This window comes from Lingula anatina, chromosome 4, assembly GCF_051362555.1.
Source record: "Lingula anatina isolate TDL-2025a chromosome 4, LinAna3.0, whole genome shotgun sequence".
NCBI classification, from domain to species: domain Eukaryota; kingdom Metazoa; phylum Brachiopoda; class Lingulata; order Lingulida; family Lingulidae; genus Lingula; species Lingula anatina.
Genome location: NC_141770.1, coordinates 18,199,518 through 18,221,085, shown reverse-complemented (window position 1 = coordinate 18,221,085; position 21,568 = coordinate 18,199,518). Strand labels below are relative to the sequence as shown.

General features: G+C 36.0%; 3 protein-coding genes across 4 annotated transcripts; 1 reads left to right on the top strand and 2 right to left on the bottom strand.

Annotated features, from left to right (window-relative positions):
• Window positions 1–632: 632 nt before the first annotated feature.
• On the bottom strand, window positions 633–4,285 carry LOC147762523 (uncharacterized). The gene is made up of 4 exons (XM_087011391.1): window positions 4,130–4,285; window positions 3,812–3,860; window positions 3,064–3,322; window positions 633–2,809 (listed from the first exon to the last, which is right to left on the bottom strand). Exons 3-4 carry the CDS (start codon window positions 3,141–3,143, stop codon window positions 2,182–2,184), a joined length of 708 nt encoding a protein of 235 aa, XP_086867517.1. The 5' UTR covers window positions 3,144–3,322; window positions 3,812–3,860; window positions 4,130–4,285; the 3' UTR covers window positions 633–2,181.
• Window positions 4,286–6,153: 1,868 nt separating this feature from the next.
• Window positions 6,154–13,807, bottom strand: LOC106174166 (mRNA cap guanine-N(7) methyltransferase). 2 transcript variants are annotated; one of them, XM_013555588.2, is made up of 11 exons: window positions 13,753–13,807; window positions 13,332–13,375; window positions 12,946–13,075; window positions 12,196–12,327; window positions 11,735–11,859; window positions 10,929–11,110; window positions 10,196–10,366; window positions 9,767–9,884; window positions 8,939–9,067; window positions 7,578–7,611; window positions 6,154–7,267 (listed from the first exon to the last, which is right to left on the bottom strand). In XM_013555588.2, the coding sequence occupies exons 1-11, from the start codon at window positions 13,763–13,765 to the stop codon at window positions 7,086–7,088; spliced, it is 1,260 nt and encodes a 419-aa protein (XP_013411042.2). In that variant the 5' UTR covers window positions 13,766–13,807; the 3' UTR covers window positions 6,154–7,085. The 2 variants fall into 2 exon arrangements, with proteins under 2 accessions (XP_013411042.2, XP_086867976.1); XM_087011850.1 differs by lacking the exon at window positions 13,753–13,807 and adding an exon at window positions 13,592–13,719.
• A 197-nt stretch (window positions 13,808–14,004) lies between these two features.
• LOC106174187 (uncharacterized) lies at window positions 14,005–17,629 on the top strand. Its single transcript, XM_013555618.2, has 3 exons — window positions 14,005–14,211; window positions 14,823–15,360; window positions 15,782–17,629. Exons 1-3 carry the CDS (start codon window positions 14,148–14,150, stop codon window positions 16,431–16,433), a joined length of 1,254 nt encoding a protein of 417 aa, XP_013411072.1. The 5' UTR covers window positions 14,005–14,147; the 3' UTR covers window positions 16,434–17,629.
• Window positions 17,630–21,568: the final 3,939 nt, after the last annotated feature.

Here is a 21,568-nt window from a genome sequence, read left to right as displayed (position 1 = left end):
TAATGCGGAAAAACTTTGCCATAAATAGAACGTAGAGGTGTACTACGCGTAGGTGTACAAGATATTAAGAACAATTTATATTTTACTGCAGGTCATATGACACAGAAGGCGAACTATTTATTTGGCTTTGAAGTGAAAATATTTATTTATTTTTCAATTTTTAATTTAATTTAATTTGACAGGAAAAATTAATAAGACAATTTTAAGTACTGTACGTTGCTTCGTGACTTGGCAAAAATAGTTGATTTTTCTCATAATACATCAATTTCACTTTGTATCGGATGCAGTACTTACAAGCATCTTAAATCATGATATAAAGATTTAAGACATTGACCATCCCGTAAACTTGTGCGTAATTCAATGACTATAACATTCAACGCTGACCGCAGCTGGGAAGTTCGCACGCTATTTATAAATCACGTGGACAATGCATTGGGCTCTGAACTCACCATTGTAACGGCTATTACGGAACCACGTGAGATAGCGCAGGCGTATCGGACTACAGTGCGCAATTAATTTTTTTACTTCTATATAGACGGGCGAATGATTCGTTCACTGTGATTCTGCTGCATTTATTATAATGGAAAAACTGAATATTTGCATGGCTTATCAGGAAAGAGAACTACCAGCTGTTAGAACACGCAATAACATTTTTATTGTGTAAAATAGCATTTTTAGTATAATGACAACAGTAGGTCTAGAGACAGTTATGTTTTACTTGCAAATTCACTGTCATATGCATATTATTTTCAAAATCAAACATGAATTGCATTATATTTATACAAAAAAGAATCCAACGATGATTCAATGTTTGTTTTAGGAAAATAACAGCTAACACTGTTGTATGTCTGCTGGGATAGCGACGAAAGTACATTGTATGGAAGCTAAGGACGGGGATAATCACCCTCTTTTCTTGCCTTTGCAGGTTATGTTTCCTTACTGGAAATAATATAGGCCTATCCCCGTGTTTTTCGTTTCATGCCACCAGCCTTCGAATGAATTCTCCTACAGCATCGAAATATGCCCAACTCAATATGGGCAAAACTGTAAACGTTTATCGTCTATCATAAACAAACCTGTGTCTAGGTCAGATAAATATACGATGTGTCAACATAAACATATTTATCATAAACAGGGTTAACCATGTGAACCCTAATGTAAAAGTAACACACCGCGTTAATTTCTAATATTGTCAGGCATATTGGTACTAGTCCATCTACAGTAATAAATAAATAAATAAATAAATAAATAAAGTAAATATGTACTGTTAATAGTACAGATTTCTTTTTTTAAATACTTAATAGAAGGCTCTGAGATATATCATCTCACACTTTTTCAACATGAGCAAATTATGTTGTATCTCTTCAGTATTTCATTAGACTTATGCGTTTAATACATACTAGACTAATTGCAGTAAAATGAAATATATCAAAGTTCGCTTTGAAAACAAATACACTATAATCTTGGATCTTCGACTCCGATGTGTCCAAAGTCAAGTAATTGTCATTCAGAAACAAGCAACGGATGCCAGGCTACCACATGTATGCAATTAAATTCAGTTGCGTGACTATCAAAACGCATCACATTAATGCAATTGAAATCACACAACACACGTGTCACCTGTTCTTCTGTTCCTTTGCTGCCTACAACTAATCCTATTCTCTCTGATGCTAAACAAATGTCTCCCAAGATGCAGGTACGGCCCACTTTGCTTTCTTAAACCTTAAATCTTCAGACGAAATCATTTTGTCATTATCTAGAACAAGTCATTTTCCGTCAACTCTGCTTTTTTAAAAAACTCTTTTCTCAATGGTTAATTTATTTCTGTTTGTTATAGTGGAAAAGGTCTTTTTTTTTTTCAAGGTAAAACCTTGCTACTAGATGCAACCACAGGATTACCACCTGATAACGAGCTCCATCTGCCCAGGTTTTCTGTTAGGGTTTCCTTCCCTTAGACGATTGCTGTCCGCTAACGAGCTCCATCTGCCCGGGTTTTCTGTCGGGGTTTTCCTTCCCTTAGACGATTGCTGTCCGCTAACGAGCTCCATCTGCCCGGGTTTTCTGTCGGGGTTTTCCTTCCCTTAGACGATTGCTGTTCGCTAACGAGCTCCATCCGCCCGGGTTTTCTGTCGGGGTTTTCCTTCCCCTAGGCGGTGGAACTGGTGCTCTCCCATATCCCAGCTATTTGTCCCACACGGTCCTTTGTGCTCTTGTCATCACAGAGAGGAAAACTTCTGCCGCTACCCTCATGGTGGGCCGCCCAGGGGTGTACAGAGAGCAGCAGCGGGTTACAAACTCCTGTATCCCCATCACCTCCCCAAGGCCAGAGCGCTGGAGAATTACCCCCAGACTGTAAACATCACTTTTGGTGCTAGCAGTGATATTCCAGTAGATTTCGGGAGCCGAATGTGGGCATTTGGTCATTCTTGCCAGTCGTTCTGAGGGGTCGGGGACACGTTGCTTAAATCCACCCTCGGGGTCGGAGGTGTAAGACGCACTGCCCAAGTCGCTTATGTAGGGGCAAGGGTAAGTGCCAATGCGGCCAGACAATAGTATGTTGTCTTCTTTCAAGTCATTGTGTATCACCCCTAGACTGTGCAGTCGTTCCATTTTTCGGGCAACTTGAAACATCACCCATGCCCATTCACACAAGGACTCCGGCTCTGGCAGGGGCGGTACCCTCATGATCTCCTCAGCCAAGGTAATGGAAACCCTTTGGTTCATGTCCCCAATGAAGTCTGTAACTAAGGCAGTCTCGTTGCAGCGCTCCGGGCGCTGGTCTACTCTTACGTGAAGCAACCCAACGAACCTAGCCGAGAGGAGACAAACGATAACAGGGTTAAAAGTACATTGCGTGATAGTGAAAGAATAAATAAATGAAAAAATAAAATAGAATTGTGTGTATTAATGGTTTAAAAAATGACTAAGTCGACAAATTATGAATATACAAATACCTCTATAGGAACATTCCACAAGTAGAAAGATAAATAAGCAAATCGCAAGTATTAAATAAATACTTAGAAAAGTTCAGCAGAAACTGAAGGGAGATTGACATAAATATACCTGGGCACAATTTTGGTTCCCGGTACTGCCTCACTTATCCCTTGGTGGAGCTGGGCCTCTCGCGCCACCTGGGTGAACATCTGGTTAGCGAGGCGTTTGAAGTATTTTATGGCCACTAAGTTGCCTGACGACAACTCGGAGGCCAAGAAGACGCTCCCGAAGCAGCCGGACCCAAGTTCGCCAAGGAATTTATAGTTCTTGTTGTCGAGCAGATCGGGACATGAGGCTCGAGCAAAAAACAGATCAATATCCTTTATAGCTGTAAATGAATAAAGTTTGCATGGTTGAAGGCATGATGAAAAGATAGTGATACAGCAATATTTATTATTTAAAAAATTAACAATAAGGTCCGATATGTATCCAGTTCTAAAGAGAGAAGAAAAAAGAAATTGTAGATAATTCTTGTTTTAAACTTCCTTGGAATGAATATGATGCAGTGTCCATACAAAACAGGTAAATGAAGGACATTTCAACCACGCTTACCTCCCCACTTTTCTGCGGCTGTTTATTTTTTTAAATACTACACAAGGATGTTTTTATTTTCTTTCAAAATTAAAGAAAACACGATACTTTTAAGTATTTTTTAAAAAACATCAAAACGCCTATATAGAAATTTAAACACATAAACTTGTTTAAGTGCAATACCAACTGATTTATAAGCAATGTTGTGTGGATTTTAAGAAGACTTGGATAAATTTATTCAATATTTTGTGTAAGAAAAGACAAATATAAGATAATAATATCATACCTGTCCCTACGTAAAAATCCTCCAATGGATAGATGCTATCATCTGGTGACTAGATTATGGAAACAATAAAAAATAAATAAGTAAAATAAAATATACTGAAATACATAAAAGAAAATACATGTATAAGCCCCGTAAGAGTTAGCTTAACATATAAATCTTTGAAAGGGAATAAAACAGTGCAAAACAGCAACAAATAATTTAATTAAATTGTGTGAGTGAACGAGCAGCGCTTACATTAGGTCATAAGCTTTTAAATAAAATTAAAAGAAAAAATTAGTATCAACGTTGGACGTGAAAGGTTATATCAGTAACACCGACCGTAGAACCTCCGGGACTGGGGGACACGTTCACGGTGTATGTGCCTCCTGATATCTTTGGGGCAGAGTCACAATCTGGCAGGTCTTCGGAACTTACCGATTCGAGCACTGAAATGAATACATGACTTAACCACCGATAGGCCTACATCTATTTTTTTTTTTCGAAGATGGATGGCGATTTTATTTCTTTATAAATAGAAGGTACGCCATTAATTAACTGACAAGCGGTTTATTAAGTTTATTTTTCGTTAATAATGAGAACAAGGAGTATAGTCCCTGTCGTATAAGGACTAATAAGAAATCCATTTTGAACGACACAATAGAGGTCCTCTACCCAGATCCTCTCCCACGTGGGATGTTTTAATTTCGGGTAAACCTGGAGTGGTGGAAGTTGAGCTGGGTGGATTCTAGATAGAAAGAGGAGAGAGGTAATGAGAAAGAGAAAGCAAAAGGATGAATGAATAAACGGGAAAGAAATGAAATAAGGTAAAAAAAAAACAAACAAGGAAAAAAGGGAAAATAGACGGGCATAATTAAATCATAATTCTACAGACTGTATACTAAGTAAGAAAACTCGAAGGCGCTTGATGCATTTAAAAAATGCAAATACCCTTCCAAATTTCTTCTGACACCAGCGCCGAAAACGGGCCAGCTTCTTAGGAGCTCTCGGTCCAGTATCACGAGGACTCCTTCTCCCTTGTGCTGCAAAACACAGTGATAGATATTTGATAAAACATACGACATAAACAGTAGTATGCTGAGTAAGCAAAGAGATAGTACATATTGATGGAGTACAGGTATGTTGCTTTTGAATATGTTTCTCTTCAACGCAATTGTGTATTCTAAATATTATCATGTTCTTTTCTTTTGTCAGACCAGAAACATGTTATAGCCTTATTTTCAACTTACCAGGGCCTCTTTTAAGACCAAAGCAAGATAGCAGATTATCCCAATCGCTTTTGTGTGGCTATAAAACAAGTAGAAATAAATGCTATGAATATCTTGCACGCAAATGTAAAAAATATCTATGTTCCAGTACTATTCATATTTCTAGTTTTATTAACCTTCCTGCCAAGCGCCTCATCGGTTTAAAGACGCGTAACATCAAGGAGATAATTTCACAAGTGAATATTCTGTTTTCCATAAGATTTTAAAAGAAAATTTGAGGTTATACACGGTTGACGTAGATCAACACAACTCCAATTGGCATACAATATGCTGAAACAACTTGAAAAGGCTTGTCTTATATGTTGTACAATCTCAAAAAAATAAATGATCCCGACCTCCCCCCCCCCCACCCTCCACAACTCTCTCTCTCTCTAACACTTGTTCACAGAACTTATAATGAAAGCATATTGTCAACCATATACACAATGTAACTTACAATTAATGGCATGTTGCTCTTCTTTTATGACAGAATTCCTTCGTAAATAGTCAAATGCTAACGTGGTTCAACACAATGTGTATCACTCGTTTGCGGTGTGACGGTTGTCTGAGGAGACGGCTCCCGCAAACTGACGTCACAACAAAGACGCCTGTTTATTGGAAGATGTCGGGTATTAAATAAAATCGTGCCCCATTTCATAAAAATCAATTTTATAATTTTTACAGCATCTATAAACTGTTTGACTTCGTTTTGCCCATTCATATGAGATAAATTTACCTTGGATATATATACAGTATTTGCTGGGAGATATATAATGGACAAATGAATAATTGAGTCGTTCCATCTTCCTGCGTAACGCACGAAGCGGCAAAGAAAATTTGGCATATTATGACGTCACAGTTAAAGAATGGGGTTCGAAAATCAATGACGTTTCGTTGCAATTAAAACTTGAAATGTTCTCTTCATTCCCGAATTGCAAATCTTTCCAATATTTACACTTATATTACACAGGGGTTCGATTTCTAAATAAGAGAGGTTTATGTACTGCACAAACATCTCTCATCTGTCCTTTTGTAAATATATTCCTTTTAATGAGTTTCTAACACTAACAATTCATAGAACAAAGTGTAGGACAGGAGTGCATTTTAGTAATATATTTTACGTTAACTGTGACAATATTATATTCATTTATACAACACCATTTTAAAATGGTATGCTATGACTAATGCAGGTATGTAGTTTACATGGAAATAGAACAAAGATCCAAAACTGTTACTTGGAAAAACCTGTGAGATTTGTAAATCAGAAATTAAAGCCCGACACTACTCGTCTGGAGCACCAAGTTGAAATGCCAGTCCAATATAACCAAGACTGTAAAGGTTATATCTATTATGCTGACAAATAAAAAAATCCATATAACATTCCCTTGACTGTGGGTCCTTCATCCATCCATCTCATTCTGACACTTTATGTCCCAACACTGACACATTGAATTCCATCAACATTTTGAAATCCTGGAGCTCGTTTCAGCAATGAACTTTCAAAAAAATTGGTTCCAACTTCTTAGCCAAGACTTTAGCTTACTTGGGGCTTATTCCCAATGAAATCATCAGTCCAGCTCTGCAGGGACTCTGTCTAAATGGAATTAGAATAACAGATTAACATGCCTCCTCTTGTTTCCAACATACTTGTATAATAAACTGCTTTTCTGTATTCTATTCAACACCAGGAGGAGGCATGTGAATCTCTTTATCTGCTTGCATTCAGTGGGAGACCCTGCACAGTTGGATTGATACAGGAAGACCAAGTTTCACTGAGAACGAGTCCTTAGACCCAAGATAAAATAGTAAAGTAATCCAATTAAATGATATTATATTTTGTCTGTTCTATATCAAGACAAATGGATTGTTTCATACTAATACAAAATGAATAACTAGACAGTATCTGGAAGTCATCCACCATGGATTCATCTTGAGCTGAGGCAGACCAAAATTTTGGTCTAAAAGTATGCATCAATTTTCAAGTTGTTAGTCTTTTGTTACACAGGCCCCAGTACATATGTGATATGTTTCTATGTGTCTGTTGTTTCTTTGGCAACTTTCTTTGGTGACACTTCTTCCTGGTCTTCGTCTTCTTTTGTTTCTAGCGATCTTTTCATCCCTCGCCTTTGCTCTGTAGAGGGAGAACCAGCTTGTGAGCTCTCAGCTTTTGTTTCCTCTCCAAGCTTTTGGAATGCAAAGACCAGGTAGACTGCTGTAAATGGAAATATAAAAATACCCATACATTACATATAAAAAAGAAAAAACATTCACAGAAATTTTCATCCACCTATTAAAAAAATTGATAAATAATATTAAATTCTTGAGAAACAAAAGCCTTCACAAATTCTGAAGACAATAATAAACCATTAAACGTAAAGAAAATCAATGAATTTAAAGTATTAATACACAGAGAAATGCTTAGAGAATCTATTTATAACATGACTGAAAGGAAACAGCCCCTAAAAGTCAGAGGCATTTTTTCTTCTATACTAAAAACTTAACAATGGATATGTTACACTTACTTGTAGCTTCCCATTCTTCTTGTGATAATGTACCCTGCAAAAGAATAAAACATTTTAATACCATATTTTATCATTGTTACTTTCTTAGCAGAATGTTTGCATTGTACATATATAGACGTGTATTACAAAGTACCAACAACTCACATCCTGGTCAATGTTCTTCTTGACCATCTTGTGTCACACAATTAAAAGTTTAGTCTACTTTAGTTTAGTCTGCTGGAACCCCAGATAATTTACTGTGTCCAATAGCATAAAACAGTATGCCCATTTTATTAAGAGAAAAAAAATGGCTGGTGCTTTAAACAAATAATTACTTCATCTATTTGGACCAATACATGTATGGGGTAGCGCTTACAGTCACCAATTTAGCCAAATGCTAAAACTGAGTTAAATTGGCTAAAGAAAAAGGACTTGATTTGATATGTTTTAGCCAAATTATAACCATTCTGATAACAAATTGACAAAAATGTGGTAATTTGGCTAAGCGAAAAAAAAATTGCTAGCGCTATCCCAGCATGTTCATACTGAACAGAGGTGAAGGACCAAAGGGTGCATTCCCATAAATACCATGGGTCTACATGGATCGACCCAACTTTGTGGGGATTCTTTCTGAGTGCAAGCAGCTTAACAGATTAGCATGCCTCTTCCTGGTGTTAAGTAAATACAGAAAAGCTGGTGAATAAATGAGTACCTTGTAAACAAAAGGAGGCATGTTCTTCAATTAAGCTGATTGCACTAACCGAGAGTCCCTGCAGAGTTGGATCGATCGGCATACACTGATGCTGTCTTTATGGGAATGGGGCCAAAGTTTGTGGTCTCCAAGTTAAAAACCAACTTTCAGTCTGAGTTTCTCTTTTGTTGCTGGCGTGACAGTCCCAGTCTAAAAGCATTTTTTGAGACTGCATCCAGCTGAAATCAGAGGGGTTCCAGACTTTCCTTCTCAGATAGCCATGATACCTTTATGGTTGTCTTTTGACTGTCATCTTTTCCATATAACATTTAGCTTGCTTATCAGCATAATAAAAGCTGATTGCTTTTCTGCACATTTGTCATATCTTAACTACATGCTCCATACATATTTCACTATGGTTAGGCATAGCCTGGATTCATTTGTTATTTGATTTATAAGGTGTATTTCGCATTGGCTATTCAGTGAGCACACATTAAGTCATCTGTGTCTTGTTTTCTCATATTGCACAATGTCCAACAGACTTCACAAGTTACTTCACCCTACTACAAGCCCTAATCTCCTACAGATTGATGCCTTATACCAGTACAATAGAAACTGCCATGTGCAGTGACCTACTCAGGCCAAATTATGTCTCTCACATTCAATAAATTTAAACAAAATAAACACTTACGACTTTCATTCTTCTCCTCTTGTATTCTTCAGGTTCTTTTGACCTTAGTGCCTGTAACTTTGTCTCTGTAGCTTTGTATGCCTCTGTGTTCTTAGATACCAAGTCAACATTTTCATGTGGTGGGTAGGGCTGAAATACATACAGGGTTATAAACAAAGAATTACATAATTCTCTAATAATAACTTTTTGGACAGTCTCTCTTTGGTATTAATAAATAACAAAACCCTGTCCATAATCTTACAGGACACCTATTGCCCATCAAATGGTACTTGCCATAAAATCTCTTATTTCAAGGGTATTTCCTAATACAATTTTAAACAAAATGTGTTTGTGTGTGTGTCTGTGAGTGTGAGTATGAGTGAGTTCCATTTTCGAGTTTCAGTTTGAAGGAGCTTTCATAGTTTTGGTCATAATTTAAGCCATTTATTACCTCCCAGAAAACTAACACACTGATAAAAATTCCAACTGTGTGCCTAATGAGAAATGATGACAATTTCAATTCAGTCCCCATTGGAGACCAGTGTCACAAAAGAAATTTAGCCTGAAATTTTCTCTAACCTTTTAGACCTAAATTTTAGTCAACTTCAACCCAAGATTAAATGGTTATTTTAAATTAGTACAATTAAAGCAAATGCTGTGCCTGCTTTATAACAAAAAAGACAGGGCAAATGCGTCAGGCCAAAATTAACTTTATTATGGATAGAACAGAAGTACACCTTATTTATGTTTACAGGTTAGACCAGTAACCACCCTCAAGTTCTTTTCTGAAATGGGCATAGGTTCCAAAACCCAGTGCCTCAACAGATATAGCTGGTGTGTAATACATACCTCTAATGCTTGCATTTTTCCTAAAAGGGATCTGCTGTCCCCCTGTTGTGAATTTTCCATAAAATATTTGTGAAACGGTTTCTTGTACAATAATTTCAAGTTGTATTTTTCTGCCATTCTGCAAAATTAAATGTTGCACACATTCATACATATAAAGATGAATGACTGTACAGGTTTAAAATAGCCCATAAAATGTATTTTGATTGTAAATACCACTTTTTTCTTTTTAACCCTACACCAAATTCACTTCATCTTTCACTTAGAATACTATTAGTTGCTAATAAAATAAATAATACTTTGAATTTCATGAGTCCATTGATATCTATTAATTCCTCTCATCCTTTAGTGATGAACTTAAAAGGTAAAAAACAGCATCTTTGTTACAAAAAAAAGAACAATAGAATGCACCAAAAAGATAAACACACTCACTTTTCTAACAAAGGAAAGTACACCAAGAACTCTGGACAGTCCACCACACCTTCTAAATGGAAATTATATTCACAGCCAAACAGCGCCAGATTGTCTTTGTCAGGACATTTAAATGTCACATTATAGACCTCATTGCCAAATGACATATCCTCAGATGCCCTCAGTCTTTTACTGAAAATCAAGAAATATAAAAGATAGTGAACTAATTTTCTGTTTCCATTTATATATATTACTGGTCAGGAATAACAGTTTGTGATATTTCCTGTACTTGGAAATTTCCATCATATTTTGTTCAACATTAAATCTACTGGCTTGTTTTTAAATCTATTAGTTATTCTAATGCAAGTTTAAACCTCATAAACAAATCACTTCAAAAAAAAAAAAAATACAGGCACTCTAGCAAAAGATGGAATAATGCTTTGATTGATGCCATTAATCCCCATTTCCACACTTGAAACATTTAAGCTCACTTAAACCAGTCTGAATCAAGATTTACTTTTTCAAAAATAGAATGTACATATACTGAAAACTAATTTTAAAAACTAATAAAATTCTTATTAGTTCAATCAAACAAGTTACTATGAAAAATTTGATTATTTTAAATTAACAGTTGGCACCAAATCTCTTTTGTCAATATTGTCTCAGATTGGCAAAGAAAATATAAAAAAAAAAACTCTTCAGCTAATCTTTTTCTTTATGACAGGCCCCGTTTCTGATCATCTAAACTACTTACACAAGTTCGTGTGAATTGGGTGTCGTGCCTATAAAGTAACCACCAGGTTTGAGACATTCACAGGCATTCTGCAGCATCATTTCTGCCTGCTGTAAACTTTCAAATGAGTAATGGAAAGAAAACTGACAGCTGCACAGGTCAAATTTTATATCAGGGTCCTTGTACAGATCCTTTAGTCTTGTCTGAAAGCAAAAAAAAAGATATTGAATACTTTACAAGGATTTTAAATCGAGATATACGTCAGAAAATGTCAATGACAGAAATCAGCATATTTGTCCCTCTTGTCCTGATGTTTCTATTCATATACTCTGTTCACTTCAATGGTTATAATTTTTCATGTATGTATTAATATATGAAATACACTATAGGCCTTCAACATCAAAATACATAAGTCAGACTTTTGCAATGAAGGGCATCAAGATATTTGTCATTTGTGTTCTATTCTTTCTTCAGCTATTCATTCCTGTAAGTCATTTCACTGCTGTCCGTGTATCCCTTTTATTTACTAAAAATCAACAAACTTTCTGACCTGAACCTGACCCATATATCCAGACTTTTTAGTCAGAGTTTTAAGATCCAAGATTTGGCAGAGATAAGTGAGGAGCACTAGGAAAATATATATAGCAAACATAAAAGAGTAGATAAGTATAATCTTATTATAACACATGGGGCAAAGGCATGGAAAATTGCTTGCCAAAATGGATTCGTCTTGTTTCACTCATTATACTATTTTATGTGAGGGAAAAATCAAAGGCGAGACAGTTACTCACTGTACCCTCCTGTATTACCCCCATTACATGACTTGCCTTGGTGCAATCAGCTGCAATGAACTCTGCCGTGTACATTGGTTCTGAGAATCTCTCCCGCCTCCCACGCTCTCCCATTTCCTTGAATCTGTTTTCACACTGCTCCACTGAAGTCTGAGCAATATCTGGGACGAAAACCAGTAAAATACAGTTAAATCTTAAGACAAAACTCTACCAACAAATGCAACAAATAATAAATTATAATATAAATCTTCAACACAAGTCACCATGATGCATGTGATAAACTTTCAAGACAAGTGCATGAGCCTCACAAAGTTTGACTTAATAATGGAAATTGTAGTACGTAACAGTATCTTAAACTAATGATTGGACAAGGTCAAACAAGGGATGGAAAACCCAAAACATGACACTCATAGATGCTAAATTGGGATCTTTTATTAGAGTTTGCCATATTTACAGTGTGTGTGTGTGCGCACGCGTGCGTGCGTGTTCGAATATACCTGCACAAACCAAATGACTAATTCTTCCTTTCTTCCACTTTAGCAAATCTCCACCTTTTCCTGAGGCTAGGTCCAAAACGGTAAGCGGTGCATTTGGTCCTTGTGACTTCTTTAATTCTTGTATAAATTCACCTAAAAGGAAGTACACATCACCACTTAAACTCACTTCACTATCAAGAAGCTACAATTTTGAGCTACTTGAAATTGATATGCATTTTTAACCATATAAAATTTTATGCATCCTTACAATACACTTTTTATCTGTTTTGGAGATATTTATCTACTTTTCTTATGATACATTAATATTAACTTTAAAAAAACTGGACTAAAAAACTAGACACCCCCTGATAAGGTGCCAAAACAACCAAACCATTGTTTCACTTCTTTTTATTCTAACTGTGATGGAAAAGACTTTTGTGGTGGAAGGTAAATAGGGGTTTTATTTTTTTGGAACTTTACAATGTCATCATGGTGTAGATTATGCACTCCTTGGACAGTCAGTAGCAATTATTATTATTATTATTATTATTATTATTATTATTATTATTATTATTATTATTATTTTATTCATATGGCATATGGCATTTATAATAACTTAGATCTGCATCCTGTTTCTAACTGTATCAGACTCAAACATAAAGACAGTGAAATCGTGACACCATGCCAAACAACAGCATTTTATAATTACATGACATCAACAATCATCATCATCATCATTATCACTGGTATTTTTCTTTAAAAAAATCTCACCTATGAGAACACTTTTAATCCAGTTATTAAAATTCCTGAGGTAGAAAATTCTGCTCTGAGCTCGTTGCTCTAGTCCAGTTTCCTTAAGTTCATTGTAGTGTTTAGCAACTGTGGTGGTTAAATCCTTCCCCTGGAGAGTAAAAAGCAACTGCTTTTTATTTCAAAATATGCACTCTTCATACCATTGTGTTAAATGAAATATAAAGTATATAATTTTTTTTCAATATTATTCTTGTGTTAGATTTTCATGCAACATTTTGGCAACATTATTTTTCAATTCTTCTGCACAAACTGACACTTTTTGATGGTATTTTATAGAGATAACTTTTCATTATTGTTTAAAGTTTTGAACAATTTAAAAATCGTCAACAGATCTATACAATTACCACATCTACTGCATTGTTTGCCTCCTCTTGTTGCACATTGAGGGCTGTCAAAAATCAATAAATAAATAAAAAAATTAAAAAGTCAATGACATAGCACTTGATGATATAACATTTACTCCAAATTGTGCACATTAATCGATACACTTCATCTGGTTCAACACTTATCTTCACTTAAACAGAGATGAAGAAGTTGGGCAGTCTAAAGTTAAGCACTTGGGAAGATGACGTTTAACAAAGAAAAAGTCTCCTGTGCAACTTACACATATTTTATCTATCATATCATTTTTCTGCAACGAACCAGATACAGATCCAGTATATGTATATATAATCTATGAGAATCCTTTCCAAAATATTATGGCATCTATATTTCAACCTAATGAAGATAATTCTGAGCATGAAATGCAAAGGGACATTAACAAACCTGAGGACTCCATGCTTCTTATCTTTTATAGTGGGTACTATTGTCGTAAAAAGTAACACTGCAGCAAGCAAAATGACTCATTTAATTCTAAAAATGAAAGTCAGCTAACACGTATTTGAAATATAAAAATATCACCATTAATTGTCATGGGTTTGTATTTATTGTGTCACTGATGTGGATAATTTGTTATCTGAAGTAGTTACGACACATTAGTAGTACCCACTGGTGGTAACTATGAAACTTATCTCCACGCACGCGTCTCCTTCTCAGTACAGAACTCTAGTTCTAGTTTGGAGACTCAATACGAGGGTAAACACTTCAAAAGTGACCTCGGCGTAGGCACACGTGCAAAACTGAAATGATTGCTTGTGAAACGTAATATATTCAAAAGCGAAATGTTTCGATCCTCAAAACGAATTGCAAGACTTTGGACCAATTCTACTTCGATAAGTTCACAAGGTAAGGAAATTAGGGATTTCAATAGCAATGTCGACATCACAGCTCGGAAGTCACAATGAAGGTAAAAAATGTGAGCTTCTTAAGAATGCAAGCTGACGAAATTATGTAATTTGTTGCTGTGCAAGAATATTATAGCCTTCAGAGTGAAATGGCTGTAAAGTTTGTTTTAACGTTGTTTGAAATTGACTTGAGAAGGGGGGAGGGTTGAAGAAAAGCCACTGATTTGGTTTTTGGTATAAACCAAAAGGAAAAGGCTCCCTAATAAGTGAATCTCATTAAATCAGTATGATTATATGTGAAGATAAATAAAAAGGACAAAAAAAGGGAACTTAAAACAAAGATGATGTCAGAGAATGTTCAAAGGAATTATTTAAGTCACGTGCTGGAGACTATACACTGATACAGGTTCATGACCCTATATGTTACTGTTAACAGTACCTTATATAGCCAATACTTACTACATTTTCATAATATTATCATCATGATCAAAATATGAAAACTCAACAGTTAAGCCCTGCCCCCTCCTTTCTTCCTCCTTATCCCTCCCACCTACATTTACATTTAAATTCAACTCAATTGGCAACCATAAATTTCATTAAATATCTTTTCAGGTTGGCCATGGATCTACAGAACAGCATCAAGTGTACACACGCATAGGACCCCAAGAAATTCAGAAATATTCAGACCTGTGAAATTTGACAGTGCGTCTTCTGCCTGCCACCCTCTGTTAATCTCTAGGAATCTCAGTGTTACAAAGCATTTATTAGTTCCAGAAAAACCTGATGTGAGGAGCAAAAATTATGAAAAAGATTCAGTTAGTCAGAAGAAGCAAGAAGGGAGTAATGTGAAGGACAGTGAAACAATTTCAGATGCCAAGGCAAACAAAAGTGTGTCTGATTTTAACATTGCAGAGGGAGGCAAGGGGAAGAGTATCTCCCCAAAATCTGACAGTGGTGCTATAGAGGGAGAAAATGGGAAGAGCCTATCAAAAAAATCAAGTGAAGGTGATGCAGAGGGAGATGATGAGAAGAGCCTCACTTTATTCCAGAGATTTAAGAAAGTGTATAAAACACATGGAAAGGTGTTTATTGTGGTGGAGGTCACCACTTCTATTGGGTGGTTTGGGTTGTTCTATGGCATTGCTAAAGCGTAAGTATCTAAGTTTATGAAGTAAAACTCTCTCTCTCTCTCTCTCTCTCTCTATCTCCCTCCCTCTCTTATTTAATAACCCAATTGTTCAGTCATTTAATATGTAAAAATATTTTGTAACCGCCTTACATGTGTTACAAAGATATCTAGATTACAGTGCAATTGAGGCTTATATATATAAAAGTCTTTTTTTTTTATCTGTTTGTGCCCCTGACGAGGCCTCTGGGCTGAAATAGCTGTAGGGATTTATGTAAATTAAAATAGTGAGATCAGACTAACTGTTCGGTTCCTTCTCTCTCTCTCTCTCTCTCTCTCTCTCTCTCTCTCTCTCTCTCTCTCTCTCTCTCTCTCTCTCTCTCTATATATATATATATATATATATATATATGTGTGTGTTTATTGTTTATCTGTATCATTTTAGGGGATTGGACATTGTGCCTTTACTGGAGTATTTTAATGCTTCGGAGTCCATAATGAAGCACTTTCGACCAGGGTCCAACTTGGGGGACATAGCACTAGCTTTTATTATGTACAAACTTGTCGCTCCAGTTCGTTATATGGTAACTATAGTAGGAACTCAGCAAGCCATTAAGTATCTCCGAAGGAAGGAAAGGATACCAAAGATGGAGGATCAAGACAGGCTAAGGGCAATGTTGAAGGAGGGAAGAGAGGAATTCCGTGAAAATTTCCATGAAATTCAGGAGCAGTTTAAACATTACCGTGAAAACAGGAAGCTGGGGCTGAAAAAAGACAGGCAAAAAAGTTTGATCAATATGAGGACTAGGCTTACCAATCTTTTGCACGAGAGGCGACAAAAGAGGTTGGAGCTAGCAGAAGCAGAAAAGGCTAAACATGATGGGAAGGAGGATGAAGAGCATGAAGCCGAAAAGTTGATGGAGGAGATCAAGAGAGAGGAAGAAATGTTGGAAGATGGGCCTCATGAGCAAGCAGATGACAGCACTTGCAAAGACCTTGAGCCACAGGGTAGTGATGAGCAACTCCAGGGTGCAGACCTCGACACAAAAAGTGAAGAACAAGTGAGCAGGGATAGTCATATCAAGAGGAACTCCTAAATGTCTGCAGAACCAAACTAAAAACAGTAATATTTGAATTAAATCAGTCTAGTCCAATTTAATAAGGCTGACTGTTTGTCTTGGTTTGTAACTTAGGCCCAGGTTGATCATGGCTGTCCAACAGTATTTGATTAGTGTCAATGAAGTGCTTGATTCAAGCCGGAATGAGTTGTAACAGACAGGGTTTACTCATGTACTGGTTCTCTGCTTGTGGAGCATAGCTAGATGTGAACACCATGTAATCAGATGTTGGAACTCTGCTCATTTGGACGAGTTTGGCAAAAGGACTGTAGCTCAAAGTTTGATTTAAAGTTTTAGTCTAGGACCAAAATTGGGTCTCCTTGAGGTAAAAGGTGCCCATATTACAATGTAGTCCACACAAATAAGTACAAAATTTGGCAGATATTTGTATTTATAACACAGGCAAAGTATTTCTGAATTATTCAAAATGGCTACCACCAATTCATATTTTGCCGAAGTGGACAAAATAACAGTTTAAAAGTTGAGGTCAATTTTCCAGCTTATTAAGAAGTTTTTTTGTAAAAACAAACCCCAAATGATTATGAATGGTGTTGGGCAACTTTGACTATAAATTCAACAGTCAAAAGCTGTATACTTTGAAGCAAGCCTTGTGCTTTATTTGCTCACTAATCTTTGGTGTTATTAATATATTCACTTTGTCACAAGAATTATATGTACATGTAAGGTGATATTTTTTTAAAACAGTAGTGCCCTTTTTGAAATATTCTGTCAATTTCAAATGATGTCTTTTATACAATTGTCAAGTTATTCCATGTTTTAAGGAAGTTTGAAAGGAGGCATCTTTTATACAAATTTTAAATCTTCCCATGTTTGGCAAAATTCTACAATAATTGTTGTATTTTATTTCAGATCTTTCAGATTGGAGCTATTTAAACATCCATTATCAAACAAACTTATTTTCTGTTAGTGAAAATTGTACCTACTGTGATGCAATATGGATAGTAGTCTGCTTTAACCAAGGTTTCCTTCAACAAGGGAATTAATTCAGCAGAGCTTTTTTTCTCAGTTAGTAAGATTAGTTTCATGCATTATCTTCAGACTTGAAATGCAATCATATCCAGCTTTTAGTCCTATATGTTATTTGCCACATATATTTGTTCCATGTAACGTATATGTTTACCTTCTGAAAGTGAAATAAGAGAAAGATAAGATTATCCACATGGCTCTTGCTTTCTATATTGAAGCTCAAGTCTCTGTCGCTCATAACTTGGAATTAACTGTAAATGTGTATTTTCCGCGAACGCAATTAGACACAACAAGTCCTTCCCCAACCCCCGAGAATTTTTAAATGATTAAGTTAAGCCCAAAACATGCCACTGCAGGAGCGTGCACAACGTCGAAAGTGCTCTTTTTAAGTGAAGGCAATAAAAGCATTGATGGCAGACATCTTGAATATTTTAGCAGACGAGTTTTATTTTCAAATAAAAACGATGGTCTACTAAAGGGAAGCAAGATTATCCACTCTCACTGCAAGGTCTGATGAAGGTAAGCTAATAATATTATCTAATTCAAAGTCAACAAATCTAGTCTACGTGGTCATCTATTGTTTTTAATTCATAATGATCAGAAAAAGTTGCTGAGTGGCACCATAACTTTCGTACTGAGCATAGTGCACGGAACAAAAAATGAACTATATTTATTAAATAATTATACGCTGATTCCAGAGCAGCAGTTCGGCATATTTGAAACTTGGAATTTTGAACCTAAAAGCCAGTTTATATTTCGTAACTAATTTCTAACCGGTTTTAAGTAGAATATAGCCTACCTTGGTCAGTGCTTCACTGCCCCTCCTTGTACTAGACCTACCCCCACATCGCTTAGAAAGCCACGATGATTATCATGTAAAATGTGGCACTCAAAACATAATGATAAAACTGAAAGCCTTGCTGTAAAAACGTGGACCCATATCGTTATTTTGGGGCTGTAGCAATAGTCCAACGGTTCAATAATCGGGAGGTTCATTGGTCCCAACGTTCGCTATAGAACATTCGGACCAACAAATCCCTGATTAAAAAAAAAAAAAAAAAAAAAAAAAAAAAAAAAAAAAAAAAAACTGATGGAAATGTTACCATTTTTAGAACAACAAACCTTAGGACTACTGTTATTTTTTCCGTTTGACATTCAAAAACAAAGGCCTTGAGGGGGAGTAAAGATTAGAGGGACGGAATTCGGACTATAGAATTAGAGGGTCTCAACAAAGTCACTTAACGTCACAAATCTCATCACATCTCATTCTGTATGTGTGACGTCATAATACTTTAAATTTGCTTCTATGCTATTTTCTGATGCCAGGAGATGGAGGAAATGATATTGTACTCATTTGTTTATACAAGCTCTTCTTCAAAAACTGTATTTAACAAATGAAAATACATCTTTCAAAAATATTTGAGATAAGGTTTAAATGGGTGTAGATACAACAACAATTCTGAGATTAATTTTCAGACATTGAGTATAATTTTATATAATACCCGTTATCATCCAATAAGCATGCTCCTTTGTTGTGACGTCAGTTTGCGGGAACCGTCTCCTCAGACAACCGTCACACCGCAAACGAGTGATACACACTGTGTTGAACCGCGTTAGCATTCTGACCATTTACGAAGAATTTTATCATAAAAGGAGAGTAACATGCCATTAATTGTAAGTTATATTGTGTGTTTGGTTGACAATACACTTTCATTATGCGTTCTGTGGACCAGTGTTCGAGAGAGAGAGAGAGAGTTGTGGAGGGTGGGGGTAGAGGGTCTGGGGCATTTATTTCATGGAGGTTGTACAACATATAAGACAAGCCGTTGTTCTTGTGGTTTCAGCACATTGTAGTGGTATGCCATTGTAGTTGTGTAAAACTTGTGCTGATCTACGTCTACCGCTAATAACCTCATTTTTTTGTTTAAAATCTTTGGGAAAACAGAATATTCACTTGTGAAACAATCTCCTTGAGGTTATGCGTCTTTAAACAGATATGGCTCTTGGCAGGGAGGTTAATATAACTAGAATTGTGAATAGTAATGGAACAGATATTTTTTATATTTGGGTGCATAATATTTATAGCATTTATTTCTATTTGTTTTATAGCCACGCAAAAGCGATTGGGATAACTTACTTGCTTGTTTTGGGCTTAGAAGAGGCCCTGGTAAGTTGAAAATAAGTCTATAACATGCCTCTGGTCTGACGAAAGAAAAGAATACGATATTATTTAAAATACACAATTTGGTTAATGGAACTAACTCATTTAAAAGCAACATACACGTACTCCATCAATATATACAATCTATTTGTTTACTCAGCATGCTACATGTATATTTAACACCAGTTACCATTTATGCCGTATGTTTTATCAAATATCTATCACTGGGTGTTGCAGCACAAGGGAGAAGGAGTCCTCGTGATACTGGACCGAGAGCTCCTAAGAAGCTGGCCCGTTTTCGGCGCTGGTGTCAGAAGAAATTTCGAAGGGTATTTGCATGCATTTTTTCATCTCATGTTTCAAGTGCCTTTAGAGTTCTGATGTTTTCAATAGTGTGATTAACCATGTATGTGTTTTTATTTTCCCCTCTTTTCTTACACACTTAATTTCCTCTCCCAATCTTTTCAATCTTTCCTTCCTTCTATCAATCTTTGTTTCGCTCTAGAACCCCTCAAGTTCAACATCCTCCAGCGCACCCTCCTCTACTCCAGATTTACCTGAAATCGCAGGAGAGGATCTGGGTAGGATTCATTTTGCCTTTTAGAAATGTAGAGCTAATTCTTTATTTATTGTATGTAAGGTACTGCAGTACTATATAGTGCTCCCTCTTGTGCATTATTGAAGTGAAGGCTATTATAAATTGATCTCTGGCATATTGCAAAATTATAACACCATCTTCTATCATCGCCGCTCGATAATCTGCTAATTTTTTAATATTTTATAATATTGTTTTATTTTTATGTATTTATTGTAGAGGTCGAATCTGTACGTTCTGAGGAGCTATCAAAATTGGATGCTCACCGCAATGCATCTAGAGGGACATACACCTTGGCCGTGTACCCCGGGCCCAGAGGCCCTAAGGTCTGTATTACTGATATAAGATAACCATTCACGTCCAGTGATTGGATGTATTTTTTTGTCATTATCCTTTGCCACATTCTCTCCTTGCTGTTCACTATCGACACAATGAAGTTCACTCATCAATAAGTTTTGGCTGTTTTTACATAACTAACACTTTCAAGCATGTTTATGACTTAAGGCTACTTGTACTTAGATAGGGACAATACTTTCTTTCTTTATTTATGTTTCCTTTTTTTCTTTTGTAATTTCTGTTATAATTTATTTACTTGCCTGTTTTTCTTTTTTCCCCTGTTTTCCTACACACTTCATTTCTTTTCTTAATCTTTTCAATCTTTCCTTTCTTCTCTCAATCTTTGTTTCGCTCTAGAACCCCTCATGTCCAACATCCTCCGGCGCACCCTCCTCTACCCCAGATTTGCCTGAAATCCCACCATCCCACGCAGGAGAGGATCTGGGTAGGATTTATCTTGACGTTTAGAAATGTAGAGCTTATTCTTTATTCTTTGTAAATAAGGCACTGCAGTACTATAGTGCTCTCTCTCTCTTGCACCATTGAAGTGAAGGCTTTTATATGTTAATCCCTGGCATATTTGCAAGAGTATAAAACCATCATCTATCATCGACGTTCGATAATCTGCTGATTTAAAAAAAGATTATTATCTTGTTATGTATTTATTGTAGAGGTGGTATCTGTAAGTTCTGAGGAGCTATCGAAATTGGATTCTCCCCGCAATGCATCTAGAGGGACATACACCGTGGCCGTGTACCCCGGGCCCAGAGGTCCCAAGGTTGGCGTTACTGATATAAGTTAATCACTCACGCCCAGTGATTAAAAGTTGTTTTTGTTTTTTTTTTCATTTGCCACTCTCCTTGTTGTTCACTATCGACACATTGAATTTCACTCACCAATACCTTTTTTGCTGTTTTTAGATAACTAATATCTTCATTTTCAAGCATGTTCGTGAGTTAAGGCTACTTTTACTCCATAGGGATAATATTTTCTTTTTTATTTATGTTTTCTTTTTTTTTTTTTCTTTTGTAATTT